Source organism: Osmia lignaria, chromosome 3 (genome assembly GCF_051020975.1).
Source record: "Osmia lignaria lignaria isolate PbOS001 chromosome 3, iyOsmLign1, whole genome shotgun sequence".
In the NCBI taxonomy this organism is placed as follows: domain Eukaryota; kingdom Metazoa; phylum Arthropoda; class Insecta; order Hymenoptera; family Megachilidae; genus Osmia; species Osmia lignaria.
In genome coordinates this window covers 4431361-4455167 of record NC_135034.1, presented here as the reverse complement: position 1 = coordinate 4455167, position 23807 = coordinate 4431361, and the positions used below count along the sequence as shown (strand labels likewise).

At 42.1% G+C, this 23807-nt stretch overlaps 1 protein-coding gene across 3 annotated transcripts in view; it reads left to right on the top strand.

Moving 5' to 3' along the window:
• The window catches only part of rho-6 (serine protease rhomboid 6), a 110761-nt gene that overhangs the window by 31225 nt on the left and 55729 nt on the right, over nucleotides 1-23807 (top strand). The window contains exon 1 of one of the 3 annotated variants that reach the window (XM_076687988.1): nucleotides 5437-6470. The exons of 1 other annotated variant lie outside the window; for it this stretch is intronic. In XM_076687988.1, the coding sequence (XP_076544103.1) occupies nucleotides 6462-6470 (9 nt within the window). In that variant the 5' untranslated portion in view covers nucleotides 5437-6461. Of the gene's footprint in view, nucleotides 1-5436; nucleotides 6471-23807 lie in introns of those variants that run through there. One more of the 3 variants, XM_076687986.1, reaches the window with a different exon arrangement.

Here is a 23807-nt window from a genome sequence, read left to right as displayed (position 1 = left end):
CGTCTTCGGATTCATTTTCAACTTTCTGTTCCTCTCAGAGATTGCTGAAATCCTGAGATCGCGAAGGTAAATATCGTGACACATACACAGGTAGTAGTATAAAGAAGTTGGTGTGTGCGCGTTCGCGCGAGCGATGCATGAATGTCAGCGGGGCGAAGCTGAGGAGCCGAGATTCCACGAGTTCTTCGTGGCTGTTTACACGAGATAGGGGTATCAACGGGCATTAACCAGAGCGGCGTTGGTCTCGCGTTGGATATTAATTTTCGAGACGCGTCTAATCTTGCATAATGTACGCCTGATTAAATAGCGCACCCCCTATCCACCTCTTTTTGTCCTCGCGCGTCACCCTTTCACCCTGTATTTGCTAGATATGCCTTCAGCCTCTGCATCGAATCATCAAGAAACTTTTCAACGAAATTGATCAGATAGGGAAATATAATATTTTACCAAATATCCCATTTACGTAGAATCGATTTTTCGATGTTCCCCGTTTGGAATGAGCATATTGCGAGGATTTGCTTGAAGCTTCGAAAAATGCTATCGATTCGAAAGTTTTCCCACGCGATTCGTGGCTATAGCTAATGGACGATAGTTGGCGGGCTTATGTATGAAGTCATAAATCTTGATTTCCACCAGGCAACAAGGAGAATGGATTGAAAAAGTTGTCCCCAATTTACGGCGGTATTTTCAATGATGTACGACGGTGAACGCTTATTTCGATGTTTCGGCTCCTCTGGAAGCTTCGAAGCATTTTTCACGATTAATGCGCCACGGTTCGCGCTATTTCGCAGATTCTTTCGAACGCATCAAGCCGTAAATCTCGCGGGGCTGTTGCAAATTTGAACAGCCGGATACCGCGGGTAATGATCGTGCGGGGGGACACGAATATTTCATGACACGGTCTACTTCGAGCCACTTTACTCCGCTAGAACTTTCGACGCGAGCACAGATTTCCGTGGCAAGACGCGTTAGAATTTTATTAATCGCGACGGCTTCCGAACTTACGAATCGGCATTATTCGCGATTGAATAATCAGCGAGCAAAAGCCTTGCGAAACATTAAATTCGTGATTTCATCGATCACGAGGAGGTTAATTTAAAATTTCCATTTCCGTCCTATTACATTTTAATCGTTCGATCGGAGCGGAAATAAAATTACACATACGCGTAGTAATCCATGCGCGGCAAACGCGAATCTGATTGATACGTAACGCGACAGCGAGGCGAATTTCCGTTTAAATCCCGAACGCGATTACCGCGAACGATTGTTGCAACAGCCGTGACGTTAAATTTACAAATAAAATTACAAGACGATCGTGTTACGTTCGGGGCAGAAGGGAATGAAATTTCGTCAGACAAACGAGCACAGTTCCGAGAATTCAATTCTCTCGAGTGAATCTCCTCGAGAAGAATGCAAATATTTCGGTCGCGATTTGTCTAGCGGCTTCGAACGTGCGCGCAATCCGCTTCGAGGAAATCCGCGAGCGCGCGAACCCGACGTTTGCGTTCGAGCGGAGGCAAAGAGGCTTTCGAGGCTTCCACCTTTCGAAAGCTGGCTTAATATCGCCAGATTGGTCCAGGATGAATATCGACACGTTTCGTTGTACCGTACAGCTTTATCTAGATGTAGAAATGATTTTCAACCGGATCGAGGATGTATTTTCTTTCTTCTAGTTGAAAACGTGTAATTCGCTCGGGTTGACTTTCAGCTGGATGGAACGATTAGCAACGATGAGCAAAGTGGAATGATTTATTCCATGTCTGAAGGGAAATGGCTGCTCGAGTTTGTCGAAAGGTAAACCCTGCCACACCGAGCGGAAATTCGAGGCTTTTACCAGCTGAATTTCGTACGATCGTTACTGTTTGACATCTCTAGATGTGATTTTTGCCACAGAATCATACTTCACTTTGGTAAATAACGAGATCTTTATTAGATAAGGATTACGAGAATCTAATATTAGATTCTTAGAATCCATATTTACCTCTCATATTGAATCTCCACTTTTAAATAGAAAAGAATTACACGTAGCTATAGCAAAGGGTTGAAATTATCAAGTTTCTCAGAGTTGTAGAGAATTCGAAGAATTTTCAGCATCGAGCAAGTATCGAAACAATCCGAAGCCCTAAAGCGATAGAATTGTTTGAATATTTGTAAGAGGGGAATCGATCGAATGGTCGTCGCTACGCGTAACACCGGAAACCTTATAGAGCATCTCGTTCATCCGATTTCCTAATCGCATTGCAACAAAACGAGAGACCGATTAAAGGGGTTCGGTTGCGTCTGCTCGAAAAAACAACGATCAATCAGGCAGATCGTATTTTCACGCGAGACAGCGGATCGTTTTTACGGAATTGCGTGGACGATCGATTGGTCGGATGAGCGGGTAGGAAAGAAAGCGGAAGGAAAGAGGACATTGCGCGAACGAGCAGACGAGAGCGGATCAAAATTACGATTCATCTGTCGATCGCGACACGTGGAAGGGTTGCTCGAAAGAGAAACCGTGAAATTAAACGATCGTACAATTTTTACTCTCTTTATCCTTCGACAACATTCGGTGTATCGTGAAGCCAATTTGTTTAATTAACTTTACAACTTGCCGGGCTTGTCATTTCAGCAGAGAAGAGATAAGAGAAAGTTTCAGCGAAAGCGGACAAAGATATTCGCGTTTGAATCGTGCTGTTTCAAGGAGTTTACAAACTCGAACACGACGGTCGTTCATTATTTTTTAAGGATACCTTTGTGTCGTGTATACGAACGGTTTTCGTTCAAGATCCTCGACGTTCCGTCGCGTCGTTGCGCATCAACGTTGTCGGAACGCGATACGTGAACCTTTCCTTTCTTCTTCGCATCGGGAAGAAGGCTGAGCTTGCGTCAGTAATATCTGGAAAAGCCCGAGGGTTGCAGAAGCGTATGCAAATGACGCGCGAGTACATAAAAGCAGGATCTGAATGGTTTTGCGTTACCTCTGTTACTCGCGTTTCGATAAACCTCCTCCCGCGTGCTTGCATTACGCGTGAAAATGTGTTTTCATATTCCCGGATATGCTTTTCTCTGATTTAACCGGATCTATGAGCCCTCGTCACATCGTGCATCACGTTGATACGCGAGGGAAAAATACGTTGGTTCTCTTAGGACGAAAAGAGAGGAAAATATGGTCCCGTTGGAAATTTATTCTTCGAGATAATTCATCCTGTTCCGATATCGTCTATCGTTATTCATGGGATATGGAAATACACCAGGTGAAAATTAAGCTATCCTCCTGTTATTAATTGCAAATGAGGATGAATACAAATTTCGCAAACTATTCGAACACTGGATTTCTATTAAGCTGTTACACAAATTCTGGATCTAGTAATGTTACTATATGCATACAAGGTGTTTCGTAAGTGATGCAAGTGGAAAATTATTGCATGAAATATCAGAGAAGTTTGTCATTCGTAAAACATCGAAATTATTTAAAGTCAAAGTTACGAGATTCTAATATTTCATTCGATGACCTACGAGCGAGTAGTTCTCGAGGATGAGTCTCGAATTAATTACGTTCCTCCAACATGTTACAGTGCCACGTGTTTACATCGTTTCTCTTATTAATTTCCGCGAAGCGTATAATTCAGCACCGGATTCGTTCTTCTTCCCTCTCGCGTGTATTTTCACGAGATTTCAGCGTCTCTTTTCTTTGCTCACAACAGCCTTTCCTCGCGGCGGTAAAATAGTTGGGAAAAAAGAACATATTTTCCGACTATTCCCTTATTTTCCGCACTCGTTTCTTCCCTACCGTTCTCTCGTGTTCTATACAATTTCGCCATAACATTAATTACCGCGATTCCATTAGCGGTTCACGGTGTCTGGATAATATACTCCGCGTAATTAAAAGATCGACAAATAATCTTGATCAAATAACTGAGATTAATATCGCGATACGAGCAAAATCGTGTACGAATGTTCCTCTAATGTTTTTTTCTTCTATTTGAGCTTTTACATTAAAACGATAATTAGCTATGTTGGTACTCATTTAAATCTCGAGAAGACTGAATACTACGAGCCATCATAAGCAATCAGTTTCCTTTATTACCGTTTCACTCGTTTCGTTTCGAATTTTCAGCGGTCGAGAATGCGCGATTCACCGGTGCAATTAAAATTTAATGCCCGCATATAATTCGGAGCCTGAATCCATTAACACGGTGAATTTTACGCGGCCAGACCGATTACACGTGGATCCTCTTTCAGCGATTAAAAATAATTCTCATTTCATTAGAACACCGTTCCACGGAGTGGACCGTGCTATTCATTGGCCAGTTACTAGCGTACTTGAAATTTACGAGCTCTTTTCATCATGTGCACCATTTTCCTGTACGTGTATGTGCAAAAACCTTTCGAATAAAAAAAAAAAAACCAAAAAATAGAGACTCGAAGCTACAGCTCGTGAAAATCAGCAAAATGTTTCGGCCACTTTTCACGTGGTCATCATGCGCCATAGTCGAAATGCATTTTTCGACGTACTCGTGAAAAAATATATTTTTTTGCCTCGTTTTGCGTTCGATTATGCTCGCGTCAATGGATGGCCGTGTTTTAAGCTATATACTATCTTCTCTCTTTAGAAATTAGCGAACAGGGCTGAAGAGGTTTCCATATAAAATGGTCCGTGCAAGTGGAACTAGTCATTTTTTTTTTTTATTGCAATTAGAAAAGTGAATTCGACTTATATTCATATGAAAAACCACCTTTTGAATAAATATTTTGCAATATGGTAAAAGCTGAATTGTTTTAAACTCAATTAAAAACATTATATTTTGGTCCAATGACTTTCTTCAATTAAATGGTTGAATATGAGCATGTGGGGCGGAAGAGAGAAACACGAGTTTCACATATTGTTAGCTCTGGTGAGTCGGTTACGAAGCGATTACACGCATTAACGTTAATGCACATTCAGCTTTAATAAATATCAAAGCTCGTATATACGTATGTTTTAGCAATAAACGTTGGAATTAACACATCTTAAAGTTGCGAGTCGCTTAAAAAATACATAAGATCCATAATAAACAAACACTTTAGTTTACACAGAATTTCTTTTTAACAAAATACATTAACGAGATATTCGTTGCTAAAGTGCTCTTAATGGAACGCCTTCGTTGCGTTGAATGTGAAAATGCAAAGTATGCAACATGGATGCAGTGGCGGATGTACGAATTAAAAAAAAATTAGGTAATTTGTATTGTAAAATAAAATTATTTTTCATAGTATCTTAATTTTATCAGATTTTCATAATTTCGGTAAATAATTTTCCAAAAAAGATTGCAAAATATATTTTCACATATTTCGTTGGCTTCCGGATCCACCGCTGCATAGTCGCGAAAGTTATTTCTCAGATACGAGCAGAGAAATCCCATTCCCGTTAAGATTAAATTTCTAACGTGTGAACTCTGCCTCTTACCTTATAATTTATCCGTGGCGTGTTTGCATTACTTGCGAATCTGCCAGCGTGTGCGGTTGAGAGGTTAGGGAACGGTCGACGGAACACGCTGATCCTAGAAAACCTGTCGCACGTTCGCCAGAAGCTTACGTATTCACGGATAGGTGAACTGCAACATCAGCTTATTCGACGATCTCGCCAGCTTCGACGTCTCTTTTCACCGCTATCGTTATTAACTTTCCACCCGAGCACGGTGTAATGTGACTCGATTCAAATATTGCCGCGAGACCAATGAAACAATGACTAGTTCCCGGCATGTCAAACGAGCTCTTAACATTGAAATACGATTTCATTGGCGAATATATATTTACTATTATTTATCATACTGAATTATTGCATCGCGAAAGGGATAATGTTTCTCGCATTAGTCTTAATATGATTCTTTCATAACGTCATTTGATTGACGTAGTAAGGTTAGCAGTGGACAGTCACGTTCCCGCGTTCTCCGGTGCAACGGATATCGTGTTTCATTTCTGTCCGCGTGCCAATCCTGCGAGTCACTATATTCCGTGTGAAAACAGGCTCGTGCACTTTAGACACACTCGCGTAGCGAGTTAACAGGCGTCGTTATTAATTTTCCATGCGAGCATGTTACAATTTTGGAGCGTGGACTTAAGCACGGACCGGAAGAGACGATCGTGTAGCATCGGTCCTTGTCGCGATCGCGCCACCGAACTGAAACTATCCTCGTTGCGCGCGCAACGCGTGCTGTTGACCCATCGTCATGGCAACCGTGCGACGAGTCTACACTCATCCAAGGTGGATGGACTGAACAGAAGTCAGTGCACGCGCGGATGTCAAGCCGTATTGTTCTCAGTCTCGTGCTAACCCCTTCGTGACGTTTCACCTTTCTCGCGGCTTTCGTACATCAGTTTATATAGTGCTTGTGTTCTCTGTCAACTAGCAGATCAACCGGTTGGCCGCTGGATTCGCGGGGTCAGATTTCGTCGCAGCTTGAGAGATCATGGAGTGACTGGTCAACGGCTGAATAATGAGGCAAGTGGCATTTTATAATTTTCTCCATTTACCGGCGTTTATGAAGTAGCCATCTCGAACAAGGTTAGGTTAGGTTGTCCCTGGTTAAACGGTGCTCGTGCGTTAACCAAGCGACGAGCATAGATTGTTGACTAATGTTTAGTTCCCAAACTGCAAATTTCACACGATAAAACTATTGAATTATTGGAAATATTATTATTTAGAAATGCAATCAAAAAAATCGGGCATCGTATGAGATATCGATACAAGGGAAAATAAGGTGTAGAAAAGAAAATGAGTGCGTTCTTGAGTAGCGGTCAAGTAGTATAAACCGCGCGAAAAAAAGAGAAATGGCGGACCTCGAACGATATGAATCAAGTATTCTCGTGAAATATCGTTACGGAAGGAATATAACCATGTATATTTTAACGCTCGTAAGATAAAACTGTCTCTTCCAGACGACATCGTGTCGAGGCAGGATGCTAATGGAAACGAATGTTTCTCAAGTGCTTCGGCTCTGTCAACCATCCGTCGAGTGATTCGTTCTGCTTTTAGTTTTGAAGATCGGGTTAGAAGAGAGTGGCGTTTATCAGGTTACGATGAAAGCATCGTTATCCTAAATGCACTTTCGCGATTTTTTTTTTTTTTTTTTACAACCTACGTCGTTTCGATTTTGGTTAGATGGAAAAGCCTTTCATCGAGCCATCGACCCCTTTTAAATCTCGTTGTACGTGTAGATGTTGCTCACGCTTTTTATGGGTTATAGACTTCTACATACATAGCACTGTAAGAGCTCAAAGTGTTAAGAATCTTTGTTATCGCAGAATGCTTATTTTCCCTTGAATAACAGAAATTGTTAAAGAAAGCTCTTTGTTGGAGGATTTCAAAAGGAATAATATTTTAACGACCTCCTATCTACCCCTTTGCTAGCATTCTTAAATTCACCCCTTAGTATTTATATTATATGTGTATATTGGTATGTTGGTCTGTTCTAAACTACATAGTTTCAGTTATAAACAAACTATGTTTAAAGGCACGTAGGCTTCCGTTTAAAACATTCCCTCGAATTTCCATGTGCCAGAAGCCTAACTTCCGGTCTGTTGGAGTCACTCGCTTCAAGGTTACCCCCGTGAAGACGCTCTTCAGTCCAAATATTTCCTCTTCGAATAAACGTTCCCTCGCTCACTCCCTTTCGTTGGTTCCGGCTTTTGTTTTCGTTTCACCCCTTCAAAGGAATCCGTGGCTCAAAGCGAGTGACCGGCTTAGGAAAGCGTATTCTACGCACGATTCCGTTTCTGCAATTTGCATCTGTTAGAAGCAGCCTCGCTCCTCCATTCTCGACGTCCACAGAGAAATAAGGCCGTACGGTTTTTCCTTTCGTTTAAACAAATTCTCAACGCGATCGAAACGGATGGCCGTTTCAAGGAACTTTAATGCGAACTGAGAGTTTACGAGAGGGAAAAGTTTCGTTTGTAAGTTTGAGACGGTTACCGGCAACAGAGAGATGGAGGAGCGAGTCGATAGAATTGTTGCGTCGGGATTTCGATTCGAATTTATTGTTCGCCAGACCGTTCTCTGTTTCCCGTGATGGTAGTATTTTTGTGTGATGTTTAACCTCCTGTTTTTCAGTATCCAAGGTGGTTTAAACGCGATAAACACGGCTGGTATTTCGGGCGCGACGAAACTTTTATTCCCATAGTTGAAATCATAAAAGTTTCATTATTTCATGTAATTGGTTACAGAACAATTAGACAAAGAGTTAAAATTATATCATTCAGTCAGAACGTTTCATTTTTGTTTATACTGAAAACAATTCCAACAAATTTACAAGCAGCATCCTTGTTTGCTTTACCGTGGAAATTTTGCCTGAACTCGGCTGCTCGATTCACTTACAGGAACTCAAATATCTTCCAGGATATACCTAATTAAAATGAAATTGTAGTACAGCCAGAATTGGCCTCTGCCAAATAATTAAGTTTCCTTGAGAGTTTTTGAGGCTTCCCTGGCTCGGTTTGTTACACTTAATACCGTTTCGAGATTTTCGGATGTAAGCCTTGTTCCGAAGGAAAGCATTTCCAACGTTTTCCCGGCGTCGTAGCCGGCTTCATCAGGCTTCTGAGGACGCACTGATATTGGAGCTGGCTGCGATAGTGGCGAAATGTTTAGGATATTTTCCTTTTGGCCTGGGTTCACGCGAGAAATTCTTACAGTCTACTCTTTCCTTAGAAATTTTACGTAGAATTTAGCTATTCCTGGCTACGCGTTACTTCGCAGCTGGGGGATATTCTTAAAGCAGCTGCAATCAGTGAAGGAAATAGAGAAAAATAAAATTTCAGCTTCCAAGCTTCAATTTCTAGGCTGAAATTAGAGAAATGAAAAGGTACGCGTTTTCCATCGACTTCCAATCGCGAAAGCTGTTTTGTCTTCGGGGTCAAAGAGAGCCTCGTCTTGTTATCGCGACAGACTGCCTGCTTCTCTTTTCCTAGTCTCTGTGATTTTTCTTTTTATTTCGTTTGCCGCCTCTGAAGTCACCTTTTTATTTCTACTTTCGTTGTCAACACGGAGACGAGGTGAAAAGAAAATCATTCGCGTGTGCGTAGCGCAGAAACGCGATTTGTCCTCTGAAAACTGCCCGCCTCGTTGTCCCCCCAGCTGCATTCTGTCTCGTGTCATCTCGACGACGACAACGATTTCGATGGCTCGCCGATCGACTGCATTTATTTAGACTCACGCGATGCCCGGCTCTATTATTGGACAGCATTTCGTTCGAGCCACGGCTCGATCGACAGAATAATGAACGGCAGGGATTAAGATCAGCCTCGTGGATAGGCGTTCCATTATTGAACAGGGGATAATGAGATCGTTCGAATATTATTTAGTTAATTGATCGTGGATTTAAATCGTTTTATCGGTAGACGATGATCGCGCGGTTTTGTATCGGGGAACGATTTAAGGGTGGAAAAGATTCGAATTCTTGAATTTCATCAAATTTATTTGTCGAAGAGGAAACGCTGGAAGAACAGGGTCCTTCGATTTTCGATTTCCTCCAAAAATTAACATTCTAAGATATGATCAACGGGGGACGGTAATATTTACACGAAGATTTGGATCGTTTCCAATCCGAGTAAACTGACTCGGTTTCTCCCCCCCCCCCCCCCTCCCGATGCCAGATAGGAAACCGTAAAATTAATTTTTTACGTTCTCCCTCGTGAATCGTAAGATAGAAAAAATTCGATGCATTCGCCGTCTCTGTTATTAATGTCTGGTTTGAATAAATTGTTTTTACAATTTAGAGGCACGAGATGTCTCAAAAATACTTTATCGTTTAAACATGAAAGAGAAACGGAGTTATAGTGGATTAAAGAAGAGCAGGATGTTTGATTATCACGCGCGAGTAACGACGAGCGCATAGGAGTACGTTTGGTAGGCGAAATAACAGCAAATATTTTCGAACGGTTCGTGACCGGACGATTTTTCAAATATATTTGACCAAACTATCCGCCACGCGAGTTTTCCGTCGTACTATTTGCAGCGGTAGACAGTAGAGAAAAGCTTTAAGCTCGATCTGGCATCGGACCAATTTCGCGTCGATCGACGGTAGCGCGCGTTTCACGTTCGCCTCGCGACGTAGGGGTTGGGCAGGTGGTAACTGAAAAAAAGAGGGGAAAAAAAAGGAAACGGAGGTCGTGAATAATCCCATTGGCGTGTAATCAGTACACGGAAATGTCCCAGGGCGCTTTAATAAACCGATACCAGTATTTTTACCAAAGAGCCTTTGATTTACCTTCCGATCTCGCTCGTTTAGCTCATCGACAACGATATCTCCGCGACGGAAAAAATGAAAAATGAAACCTGCTAACCCTCCTACCGTGCTCGATACAAAAGTTGAATTAATATTCGATCGACTACTGGCGGCTCTCTTTTGTGTGTTTCTGCTTTGTTACGCGTCGGATCGCGCTAGCAACAATTTGATTTTTCATATAAATGCAAATTATTTTTGTTTGACGCTGTTGCCGCGGTGTCTTTCGGCATTAAAATCCATTAAGTCGATCGGACAGTTTTTATTTTCGAAGGGAAACGAGTGAATTTTACCGAATTATTTTAACTACAATTTTATGTTCGTTATATTCTGGGAATTCTCTGCTTGACGGTAGTTCTCTGTTCTTTATTCAAGCAAAAAATTGTGTGCGATGGGTTAATGCAATTTATGCACCGAAGGAGTGCAGTGTTGATCAACACAAGGGGTTATTTACATGGGTCCTCTACATTTTTGTTACGCGATTTAAACATTATACAAGGTTGTACCTGGTCGAATATGTGCTTGGCCAAACGAAAATGCAAATTTATTCGTTGATATGATAATGTGCGTACAGATTTGCAATGCGTTAAAGCAATTATTTTACTTTTCCGGAGGCCTTTTCAATTTTCCCTACGATCTGTAATTCTTATACTGATTTCGTCATAAAACAACGTTTTAAAAAATATTTTTTTTCAATCCACGTTGATGTTAAAAATTTTCGAATCGCATGTTTCAATTTCTAATAAAATGAAAAGAAAGAAAACTTGCGGTCTTTCTTTTCTTGCAATTAGTCGTCGGTACCGGAAGGGATTCCACGAGAATCCCCTTAAGGTGGGAAGATCTCACGACGCGTAACCTCGAAGGACCGGCCTAATTCGCGGAACATAATTAAACAGCCTTAAAGCTTTTCATTTCGTGCGTTAATTCCTCCTTTTATCGGCGGCTCGTTTCGTGCGCCTTTTTAAAATATCCAACGAACTTTGGACGTTAGCGGGAACGTTGAATAACGCGTCGACGAGCGAGAAAATTTCCGCGTTGGAATCTTGATTACCGGGTTAACGTTCAAAACGTAGGTTCACCCTTAGTTTCAACACTTGCCGGCTCGTTACACTAATTAAAAAGGGACAAAAGAATTTTCTGTCAGTAGAGCGGTTCGCGTTCAGAGCAAAAGTTAATCCCTGAGTTGTACCCTCGCTGGCTAGTTAGATTAATTAATAAAGAAGTATAGATTTTTTCCATCGGTGGTAGCGTTAACGTTGAAACGTTGTATTCTCGGGTCGCGACGAAACACTGTATGCAAAAGCTTGTCGTTAATTATTTAAAGCTTGTTTTGGAGAGCGGGTGAAATTCAGTTTGGAGGGGCGCGGTAATTTCAATTGTAATAAGGTTATCTGGTGCAGCGTAGAACAGTAATTCGAAGGATGCCGGCTGCCCGAGTAAATTTCGACCAACACGTGCGTCCGCACAGATGTTACCGAACGACGACGTAGTATATAAACTTGGAATTTAGAGTATGATGGAAACAGTGCGCAATCGGTACACGGTATCAAGAGCTTCCAGTTACAGTTGCGTTGCGGTATTACAACGGGGTTAGACGTTAGCCCTCTTACGATGTAAATCCATCATATTTCCACAGCAACAACTAGACGAAATTGCCTTGTCCATTGTTATTAATGTTGCCCAATGGGTTGTACGCTTTCGACCGGTTATCATTTCTATGGAATATCGGTTATTCGTGTTTATTACTACAATTACTAACTTGCCTTCTACATTCATCAACGTAGACTGTTAATTGGATTCCTCGTTATTTAAATTAGGTTTCCATCTTTAACATTCTACGTTACTAATTAGATCGACGATGTTAATTGGGTCTGTTTGTTCGATGTATTATTTGTTAATTAACTAGGACGTAGGTTTCTCCTTTTGCTGTTTCAGTTATTGATCTATGCAAAGATCGAAGTATCCTGTAGAGAGGAAAACAAGAAGGTCGACCGGAAGACAAGCGACCTCTTCGATAATCGGAAATCGGTGGCGATCGTTAAATTTCCATGCAAAGTAAAATGTATCTTCCGTAATCTGGAGACCTTATTTTCGTATCTGCGATCGCTCGCTTTCCATTCGTTGGAGGGTGGAAGCGAGGGTGGCAGAGTTGCTCTCGATGGGTCATAGATAGCCAGGTCAGGAGGGTGGAAGGAGGGTTAGCCATGGCAGGGATAAAAAGGGGATTAAGATGCGGATTCCTCCGGCCCCGTTCTTCCGTGTAATTGTAAACTTGTACTCGCGCTAGCCATAAATTTCGCCGCTGGCGGGGCTTACTTTTAAAATTTAGTATTCGCGCGTACAGTTGGCCGACTGGAGGCCCTATTGTACGCCCGGCGCCGCCAGAAAAGTCTAAAAAAGTTGGAGTAATTCTATTGCCATGGCCGTGCTTGATGCATTGATAAGGAAAGTTGCGGAACGCCTTTTGTCTCGACACTCGAGCTTTTTGTCGCGTTCGCGCGCGGTCACAGAAGAGCACCCGGAACTTTCGCGGCCAACTTAATGAATATTTCTTTTTACCTTTCTTCTGTACACTGTCTCGTACTTCTTCCAAGTTTCGTTGCTTCGTTTCAGTTCGTTTTTAGGCGAACAATATCAGCGAAAGACCTGCGGCGATATAGCAAACGTTCGTCCTATTCTCACACGTCGAAAGTGAGTTTTTCGTTTCGCTCCTCGAAATTCCGGCGTTCTCCGTTCGCGTAGAAAACGAGATATGGTAGGAGTCGATGCCGGGCGGCATAATTTTCGCGAACGCGACGTTTCCACGCCACCCTTAGCAACTTGCCCGGAGAAAAATGTTCTTTCTTTAATGACGTGTCAGGGCCGCGAACTTAGGGGGTCTGCTTTCTATTAAAACTTACTCGGAATTGTTTTCCCACGACGAACCCTGGTTCCCGCCCCGGCCCGGAGTAAAATTGCTCCCCGTGATTCTCATCCCGACACGAAGACGATGTTTAGAACCGTTGACGAACGAGCTGCCTCGAGATGACCAGCATCCTTGGAACTTCGCTTTATGGCTAATTGAAAATAAAGAATTTACCGAGTTTGCGGCTTGGATGGTTTATAGACAAGATTAAATTGGATTAGATCGTAACTTGTAGTACCTAATTATTATTTAACATTACTAGATTCGCTGTTTATCGATATTTCACTCGAAAATAAATACACACTTCGCTAATTGATCGGACTCGGGTCCCGTTTGCTCGAGTCAGTGCAAATATTGAACCTGATCCTGTTCTCTCTATCAACGCTGAAATACAGATACACGAACGTGTAATAAAACAAATCGTTACCAATAATACTGGCCTGTCTAGCATTACTCTATTAAATGAATCGGCCCTTGAATTTAATTTAATCAATTTTAAATGAACATTGTAAATTGTAAGTTGTTTTGATTTCAAGCATATTTTAACAGGATCAAATGGTACGTTTTATATCAGGACGCGTCTTACTCGACACGTTCCGCAATTGTTCGCGACAAACAACGCGGAAACTACTCGTATTTCTTCGAAAATTCTCCTACGATCTCTACGCGAGCGTTTAAAAAGAGAAAAAAAGAATGGAAAAAAAAGGATAATCGGAAGCTTTCCGCTCGAGCAACCGAGAAAATCTTTCCTCGTTCTCCGCAACAGATTCCTTGCCATCAGGAGAAGCGAGCTGGCGAGAAAAGGAGGGAAGGTACGGTTAGAAAAGAATATTCTCAGGAAGAGGAGAACATAAATATCAGAGTGAAGACACCCCCTCGTAGGTGGCAAAAGAGCCGATCCCCGCCAACCTAACTGCTTTTCTACCGTGTGGCAATAAACATCTCTCTCTCTTTCTCTCTTTTTATCTTTCTTTCTCGACCAACGCGAGATCTGGCGAAAGAAACTGGTTTCCCGCCACTTTTTCCTGTCTTCTTCGCTCACTATTTTCTTCCGTTCACCCCTTCCGGTTAGATGGCCAACCACGACGCGTTGAATTTCTGGCTACCTTAAGGGTGGATTTCCGCCGTTTCAATCCTAGAAATGGACGCTATTTGCTGGATATTTTTCTCGAAAATAACAGTCTTTCGAGATACGTGAAAATTTCACAACTCTGGAGTTTCAGCTCGCAAGATAAAATTCTGTCTAACCAGGCAAGATAAGATTGACCCTTTTCTGTTTACGGTGAAAAAAATGAAAATTCCTGCTTGAGCCTCTCGTTGCCGGAGAACATCGGAGAAAACAGCTGCAAGAGTAGCAACGAGATAAACGATTCTCCTCGAGCGACGTTATGGTATTAGAGAGGTAGGGGTAGTTTGCGGAAAGAGGGTGGGTTTGTCTTGTTCCACGACGATATTCTCGAGACACGGAATTCACCGAGAGCGGTCTGGCGACGGGATTATAAAAATAAAGTTTCGCGCTTGTTCTGGTCGGTTGATGGGCGAGCTGCGAAATTGGCTCGCCGCGGGGGTGAACGCGAATGTCGTTGAAGGGGCGAACGGCTCGAATCCGTGGGATTTATCGTTTTCGATTATGTGCCCCGGTCGGGGAGCACGAATTGAAACGACGTCGGTTAATTAAACGGTTTCGAATTAAGCGGCCTCGTAGATATCTCGTCGCGTTGCATCGCAAAGGGACGCTTTTTCTTTTTTCCATTATTTAGCGTCGTTGTTGGGAGAGTATTAAACGTTCCATCACCGAGTAAATTGAAAATGGTTCTATCGCAGTAGTAAAATTTACAAGGAGATTCTTAGTTTTTGAAAAATCCGATCGCAGTGCTAATAATAAATTTATTTCGCTTACTTCATTATGGTTGTAACACATGGCAATAAAAAAATACGTTTCAGACATCGCGGACGGAATAAAAAAGTCTGGGGAAACTTGTTAAGAACATTGAATGTCGAAGCTCGTTGTCGCGATCTTCCGACGAAGGCAGAAGTTAGAGGAAAATTCGTCGGGAAAGTTTGTCGAAGGTCGAGCAAAGTGTTTTTCGAATCGATTCGGAGTGCACCAGGGGCAAAACAGCGACTCACAGTCGTCGAAGACAAGCAAGAAGGCGTTTCAATGGAGGAAACTACGCGATTCGTTAACCAAATGATTTCGCAAGGGCCGACCCTGATGGCCCTGATGGCCCCGGGGACCAACAGACTCGAACAACTTTAACTTCCGTTCATCTCCGTTGCATTATTGCGAGCCTCGTTAACGCTTATCGTACTCGCCAACTTGGCTGTACTCGAATTTGAAGATTGACTAAACGATTGTCGTGTTTCCTCGACGACTGGCTACGAAATTAGCTTGCCTAAGTTATCAGACGCACGTTTCATTCGTTTAAAATTATTTATTTCGAAAGCTGGAAACATTGATCACATCTCGGAATATATGAAAGGAAAGAATGGTAGTTAAACGACTTTCAAACACGCTTCATCAAACCGCGATTCGAAAAAAAACAAAAATTCCCACTCTCGTTCTCACAATCTTATAAAGAAAGTTGAAAAGTCGTAGGAAAGTTTTTTTTTTTCCACCCTCGTTCGAACTTCTCGGAACCATAACGCACCCCCTCGCGGTCTTACCTGAAAGTATACGAGGGACGGAAGCGTGTTTAGGCGAAGACAGAATTCTTCGACGAACCGTGCTCGGGTAAAATAACTTGCCGGCCGTTGAATAAAATACAAACTTCATCCTGTTGGACTGTTCAGAGAATACGGTGTAATTTTTGCTAAACGAGTCGTTTTCCTGCTGGTGTTTACCAGAAAACTTGCCGGGGTTGGGGCGAAGGCTGGCGAATCTTGGTGGAAAGTTGTCGTATCTTGGCTGGCATAAATTTCAGGCCGGTTTTCTTCGCGAGCCGGCGATAAATGTTACGAAACAAGCTATTTCGTCGTTTCAACCCCTCGAGGAAAATTTCCAACCCTGCTCGCGGACGAAACCCGTGGAATTTGCAAGTAAATGAACGGCTACCAAAAAGCTTCGCCTTTGGCGGCAAACCGATTTCTTGGGTGCGCGAATTTGAAGAAAGTAACGAGGACGAAATTCAAGGAAAAGTAGGAAAAAGAGGTGAATCGTGAGGGTGAAAGGAGGGCTCTTCTGTCACGGCATTAATTAATCGCTTGAACTTTTAACGGAATCGTACTTCTTCCCTCACACTTTTTTCTCTTTAACCCCGTTGTTTTTCTTCTTTCTTCCCTTTCCTCTCAGTTCGTTCTACTTTTGGAGAAACAAAATCTTTGATTCTTTTTTCGCTTTCCTTTGACTTTGCACGTAATATTTTTTAGCAATTTTCTGTCAAGGAGGCTCTTAACTCCTGTATCTTTAGAACTGAAGAGTTTTGTTAACATCTAGACGATTACTCTCTTCAATGCCTACAGCAATCAATCTGATAAATTATCATATAACAACGTTAATCCGGAAACGAAAGGGAGGCACGAGTGGATGGAATAAGCGAGCCTTTGACAAAGACGACCGCGACTTTGTCGCTCGACCGACGTGGCGATAATTAATGTAATTAAGCCTGACGTGGTAACAGAAGAGGCAAAGGTATACAATGATTACGGCTGACTGTTCCGAGATTAAACGCCGAACGAGAAGGAAGAGGGAACGAGATTAAAGAGTCGAACGGCTGGATGGCGGGTTCTGAAAGGATCGAGGGGGTGGGGAATCTCGTTCTTCTTTAAATAGAATCTTCGCGGAAAGACTTAGGCGGGTGGTTCGCAATTAAAACGGCAATTAACGCGACTACGCGTTATTGAGGATCGTGAATTATCGTCGGACGAATAGCTTTAATAAATCGTTCTATTTCGAGCAGAAATGTTCAATTGTACGCGCGCGGAGAATGAAACGGGAAACGAACGATAGAACGCCAGGGGACGGACGGAGAGAGGTAGAGACAAAGAAAGTGTATTTTTCATTTCGACCAAGTTCCCCGCGCCAAGGATTCAGCAATTTGAATGACAATCAACGCGGTTTTACTTCACCCGGCCGGAATACGCCTACGCGGGATTATGCAAATCCGCGATCTATAAAGGTGTCGCCATCGCCATCGCCTTTCATGCGAGTAAACCCTATGGCGGCTCAGATGGAAATCGAGCTGCCATTGGCAACAAAAAAACCCTCACCCTCGTCTTCGATCGTTGGATAATCAGACGGCGTTTCAATTTTTTATTATGGACTAGCGTGTAATTCCTATTAAGTACACGAAGATTCTGTTAGTGGAACGTAGGACAATTATCATCGTCATAGTTCACCACTTAAGTAGTCGTGAAATTCACTTGGAGGGGTTATTTTTTCACGTAGAAACCATAAAGTGAACGGGGTGGATGCATTGTTCAGGTTTTAGCGAAGGTGTATCGTGGCCGGCTCGGCAGGACGGAGGAAACCTTAGGTATACGATAAGGTAACTGCGTTCTCGCAGTCATTTGTCGCTGGAAAGGCGTACAGCGTGACAAGAGAGTAAAATTCTCTGCCTTCTTCTCGGTTGGCAGTGCGAGAAACGTCGGGTAGGACATTAATTTCCGGTCTCTCGTTCGTCGAGAGCTTCCTTTTTATGACCATCTTTATGTAGCTGCGACTGAATGAGCTTGAAATTACGTGAGCTCTCTCTATCGCCAGGTGCATGCGAAATGAGCCAACTTCCTATTTCTTTCTTTTCTCTTTCGTTTTTCTTTCGCTACAGGTGACGCTAACAAGGCACCATTGTGGCATAATTATTTACCGCTGTACCGTGAAAATCTCCTTAGAATTTCCCTTCATTCGATCGTTTTATTGCGATGGATCTCTGTCGAGAGAATTTTATTCAGGATACGTTTTAAAAAATACCCGAAACTGTTTGCAAAGTTACTTTAACAAATCGTTTAAAGTTCGCTCGAAAGCAGATTAATCGCAACAGTTTGTTCAGTTACGGCGTATCGTATTTCGGTGCGCTGATTTTTACATTGTTCGCCAGAGGAAGTAGCGAAACCCTCAATTACCCTGGAAAGCACGAAATTTCGGCCACTTGTACCGATGTGTACCGGTAATTTGCTAGCAACTAACTTCGTCCAGAACTCCACCCATTGTTCCTTTAATAGTTATCGAGCGAAGTATAAAGTCATCAGCACACCTGTCGGTTCTGATACGATGCAGCAGTTTCGATAGTCCGTTTCCAGGGATTTACACGTCTTTTAGTCGAATAATCTTGTTTTCGTTCCTCTAATCATCATCGATCGTTGTTCGATTTGAAAGCACAGAAATTCGAGTGGACTTAAGTGAAAGTGGAGAATTTTTTCCAGTAAATGGCGCATTTCAAGAGTTACTACGCTTTCCTTCGAGTAAGGTTTATGTTACACGACGTACCTTAATGGTACTTAAATCGTCGACGACATAATTCAGTTCCAATAATCGTCCTGCTCGTTAATATGTCGTTTCCCCGATCGCGTTAATTCTACGATCGTAAGGTCTTGCATATCCTGAATCGATTACGAGATGGAGGTATAAAAATAATGGAGGAAGTTGAAGTAATTCTCTATTACGAAGCTCTTTACGTTTCAAGAGAATCTTTATTGATCGTATAATTCGATCGAGTGCAATATTCGTGATAATAAGTTTCGTAGACGAACGAGCGTGTGATTCGTTGAACGATAGATGGATAGATAGAATTCTATAAACTAGTAGCTTTTCTATGAACCATATGTTACTTTTAATAGGGATTTTCACTTGAAAATTTTCTCCTTAAGTCGTGCATTTACGAGGAGCATCGAGAGCCGGGTAGGAAAGAAACCGTCATTAAAGCTTCATCAGGGAGCCATGAAAAGCTCCTTTCTCGTATCTGGGAAAGAAACGTTCGACACGAGAAATAAATTACTTGGAAAGTGCACAGCGCGCCGGTGTAATTCACTGAGACCCGACAAAAAGGAGCCAATTGATCGCGAAAGATTTAGCAAACGTTCCGAGCGAAGTAAACACTCCGCAAGGTATTCCATGGGGGACGATAACTCCTCGCCATTCATAAATTACGGTTCGACGATTTATCAGAAACGATCGTCGAAATTCCTTGACTATGTCCCCAACGTTGAAAGCGCTACATTTCCTTTTGCCATCCAGCTCGCTCGCTGTTCCAATCATTCCAAACATAATTCACTACGAATGATCGTTAATGTCTCGCTTACCGTGGCTTCATTAATTTCACGCCAATTTCTCTGCGACTCTTGCCGCTGCTTTGGAAGCGGATAACGTGAAGATGGAAATGATAAAAGATAGATGGACCAAGGGAATATAGTAATATAGGAATCGCCAAAATTAAAGCTACTTCAAAGAAATTTGTTGCAAATTATTATCACTAGGTACTGTTGCAATCGGTTCCCGCAGTAGTATAGACTTACAATGGTCCGGCAGTGTAATAATCGATCGCGCTCCGATACAAAATAGAAAAAAATCGAATGATGGCTTAGAAAGAAAGCGCTTACGTAACAAAAAGGAAATAAAACGTGAAAGCGGGAAATAAGAAAGATAGCAAAAGTACGGGAAACGTTAGGTAAAAGGAAAGTGAGAAAAACAGAAGGAAGGTAGACGCCAGGAAAAAGAACTTTTCAAATAAACATAATAGAAAAGTAGAAATTAAAAGGGGACAAAGAAGCGGAGATACAGTGAATTCCCTGAAAATAGTAGAAAGCTTCCAAAACAAAACGTATAAACAGATAAAGTAACTTCCAGACCGGTTGGTCTAAAAAAGATCACGAGTTCAGTGGCCACGGTAGAAGAAAAATGAAAATGCAGCGAGGGGAAATGAAAGACTAAGCACAATAAGATCGTGGGAAAAACAGAAGGGGAAAGCAGGCGAGGCGGAAGAAACGGAAGAAGAAAGGTAGCCGGGGTAAGATGCTGCTCGATGCTAGAATGCAGAAACAGAGAGTTGTTAAAGGGCAGAAAAACAGAAACGCGTAGCGAGCGACAGATAAACAGCGAAGCGATAAGCAGCGGTGATAGAGAAGTAGGAAGACAAGGGATTCGGTAACAAAGAAACAAGATATACGCTTCGGGAAGAAAGTGGAAGAGCAATAAGGATCAGCGGAGGCACACAAGAGATACGGAGAGAAATGGGTGAAAGAGGGTTACCTACTAGCAAGGTGGGCGAAGTGTAAAGGGGTGCAGGAGGAGGTGGGTAAGGAAGATAGAGAGAGATAGTCACTATCAATTTTCCTCTAATGGGAGTGCAGCAGCGTAACGAGGTCGTAGAGGAGAGGAGCCGGAGAGTGTCGCGAGCGATCGCACTCGCGGTAACGAACTCAGGACACATTGTGTCGGCGACGTTAATGACGTAACGAGAGAATCGACGACGCTGATGCCAGCTCGACGTCCTCCTCGGATTTTCCCTAAATTTACCACGATTGCCTCTTTAGACGACCCCTCTAGCAACCGCAGACCTGCGTGCCGACGTCGACGAGCTGACGTTCGCTTCCATCGTCTACCACGCTTCATGAAATTACTCGTTACAACATCTCGTATACGGTACGACAAGTATTTCTAATGAAATGAATCAGGGGAATTGTTAATGAATTTTGAAAGAAAAAACTGGTGAAAATGCGATAAGGCAGTAGAATACGAGACGAGTGAAAAGCAGTGTCAGAGAATTTTTTAAATTTCCAACGATTGGTCTAAAGTGGTGAAATGGTGGTGGGTCGAATGGTATCGCAAACGAGCTGACGACGCTAATGACGTAACGACAGAGTCGCAGAGGGAGCACGAGTCGTTTTTCCGTGAATTTTCTCGTATCCGTGAAAACTGCTGGTGCGTGGCGAGAGGGAGGAAACCCGGGGGAAAGTGAGCGATACGAAGCTGGAAATGGCTGACGTTTATGCCAACGTCACACGCCCGTTTGCCGTTTATACATTTGACAAATAAAATTTGCGTTACGACTGCGAATGGCAATTGTAAACGGGCCTCGGTACCCGTTGTCACGCGTTTCTCTTACGAGCCACCCCTCTGAAAGGGGTATACACAATAAAATTACGTCGTGCCAACGACACGTCGTTTTAGTCGTGTTCTGTATCGTATATATTGCCAGCAATCGGTGAATAATAGTTCAACTTTTCTGGTTATTCAACCAGAAATTTTCTACAGCTAAATTTACATATTTTAGTAAGTAAATACTTACTTTTTGCAATTTTATTTGCTCAATTTTCATTTCTAAGATGTTAAGCTTTTTATTTAATTCAAGGTAAGGCAGAGGAAATTCTTGAAAATATAAACGTACTGTAAGTACAATTCATTGCAGCAAAAAAGAGAAATAGATATTAAGCGTAGTTGCACGTGAAACCATAAGCCTTACACTTGTACTGTATCTTATAATTATGAAAAGGACGTATATTCTTTTGTTCACACTTGTTTTGAGCTTAGTATCTTCTTGCAAAGCAACGTTTCCTGCACTTAGCTTTTCCAACACCATTTGGTAACTTTCTTTGGCCCAAATGGGACGCATGCACCATCTTGTTCTACATTTCTGAAACTGTATTTTGCTCTTGAGACTGTCTCAGACTAATTAATTATAATTCATATTCGTTAGAATAATCCTTATTGTTAGGAAATTTCTGCCTTTCTCATTCATTACCGGAACGACAACATTCTAATTGATTTTATTTATCTCTGAGTATTGGTACTTGAAATACAGCAGAGTAATTAGTTTCGAGGGTACAAAAATTGGCGGATTCATCAAAGAGTTTTGTATCCCATACACTCAAGACGCACCTACTGAATTGCCTCGGAAAAAAGATGTTACACTCGTGGGGTTGGGCTTGAAGGGTGAAACGAGTGGGTGGAAGGTGTACTTGTTCGTACTTCCGCTGTAATTGAAGAAGATTTTAGCTCGACGTTTTTACCACGCTCAAAGAGAGCTCCTTGTTTTCCGAGCGAACGCTTGAAACTTTATAATTAAAAAAATCGTAAAACGCTAAACTCTTGGTGAAAAACTCTTTGTGCACGTAGGGACGTGTATAAAAATTGTACGCAAGCTGTCTCGATTTTATTTACAAAATTATTATCATCGTTTCAAACGCGTATGTATATCATAGTAAGCATTAAATTGGTTAACACGAGTTCATTTGAAATATAATTTCATAAATCTCGAATACACGGTATCTTTTCCCCGCAATGGCTCGAATTAAGTGAAAAAGGCGGTCGATTAAAGGCGGAAGCGAAGAGGCGGTGGTTGGCAGGAAATGCGGTTAATTTCTCCAGCGTGCTGCGAAGCTCGACAAATATTCGCGTTTGAAAAATTCCACGACCGAACAGCCAGGCTAAACGGTCTCCTAGATTAAATCGAGTCTTGATTCCATTCTGGACGAAGGTATTTGCCCTATATTCTTCCTAGTAATAAAAGGAGGGAAAAAAGTATTAAGAAAGAACGGAAGTCTTCTTATGTTTTGAAGTTTCTGCCTCGAGGGCTTGACTCGGTGGAATTTACGGAGTATTCGTGCAATGCCACCTTCGCAGCCCTTGCCACCCTTGGGGTAGAGAAAAAAAACGTCACCCTGAGTTATAGTGTCAGCTAATGGCGATAAATCGCCATAAATGCTCCGGAAGTGAGCACTTTTATAAGATATTCGTGATTCGAACACATTTATTCTTCGTATTCTTGTTACTTTTAAAAATACAAGCCATCCCCATAGGATAGGGTAAATAGAAAAATTTGTAATGAAAACTATAACGTGTGAGAGATTCCCTGAAATCCAGGTGGAAGGTTCCATTATAAACCACCAGGCGCATACGATTCGTATTATTTCCGGTGTATAAAGTGTTATAATAATTTTCAGGCAATTACTGCTTTTTCACAACGATACGTTTAATTAGCGCACGAGCAATTTCAGCGGTTAGATTTTAATTTATTTCGAAGCAAAATATACCACGAGCGTGTTTATTCAAATAATTATTCCGATGCAATAATTACACGGCTGTTTTATTTCATTTCTCCTGCTAATTGAGAAACGATCGACAATCGAAATATCGTTTGCTTTTCGAACTTTCGAATATCGTTCAATTTTTCTCCAATATCTTTCGAGTCACGTTCAAACAATCGCTACTAAAATATTTAAACGGTCCGCGTCTAGCAAAAATGATACCTGCGTTTTTTCATAGAAAAGAAAGGAGAGAAATAACGAAACGGATTCGACGAGTCGGTAAAAGAAAAAAAGAACCGGAAAATTTTAGCCCGAGAGTTTGTCTAATTTATCCTCTATCCTTTGGTGTTCAAATTTCCGGCTTTAATTTAGATTTTACAGTCGGTTCCCTTAACTTTCATAACTTTTTTCGCCAAGAGGGAAAAGGGAAACGATCGACCGCGTTACCGTTTGTGCTGGGCAAATGAAATACTCCTGTTGGAAAGCTAACCGGAAGTTGGCTACCATCTCCTTTCGAAGCTGCAATTTTTATCGGCTCCGTCGAGCTTTACACTTCCGTTGCGACTCGACAGCGGTCTTTTGCATCGTTAAGATAAAAACAGGGATAACGTTATTAACTCGAAACGCGAGCAGCAACGTTTGATAAATATCATTTCTCGCATTAATGCCACCGGATATCGTTCTTTACTGGATGCTTC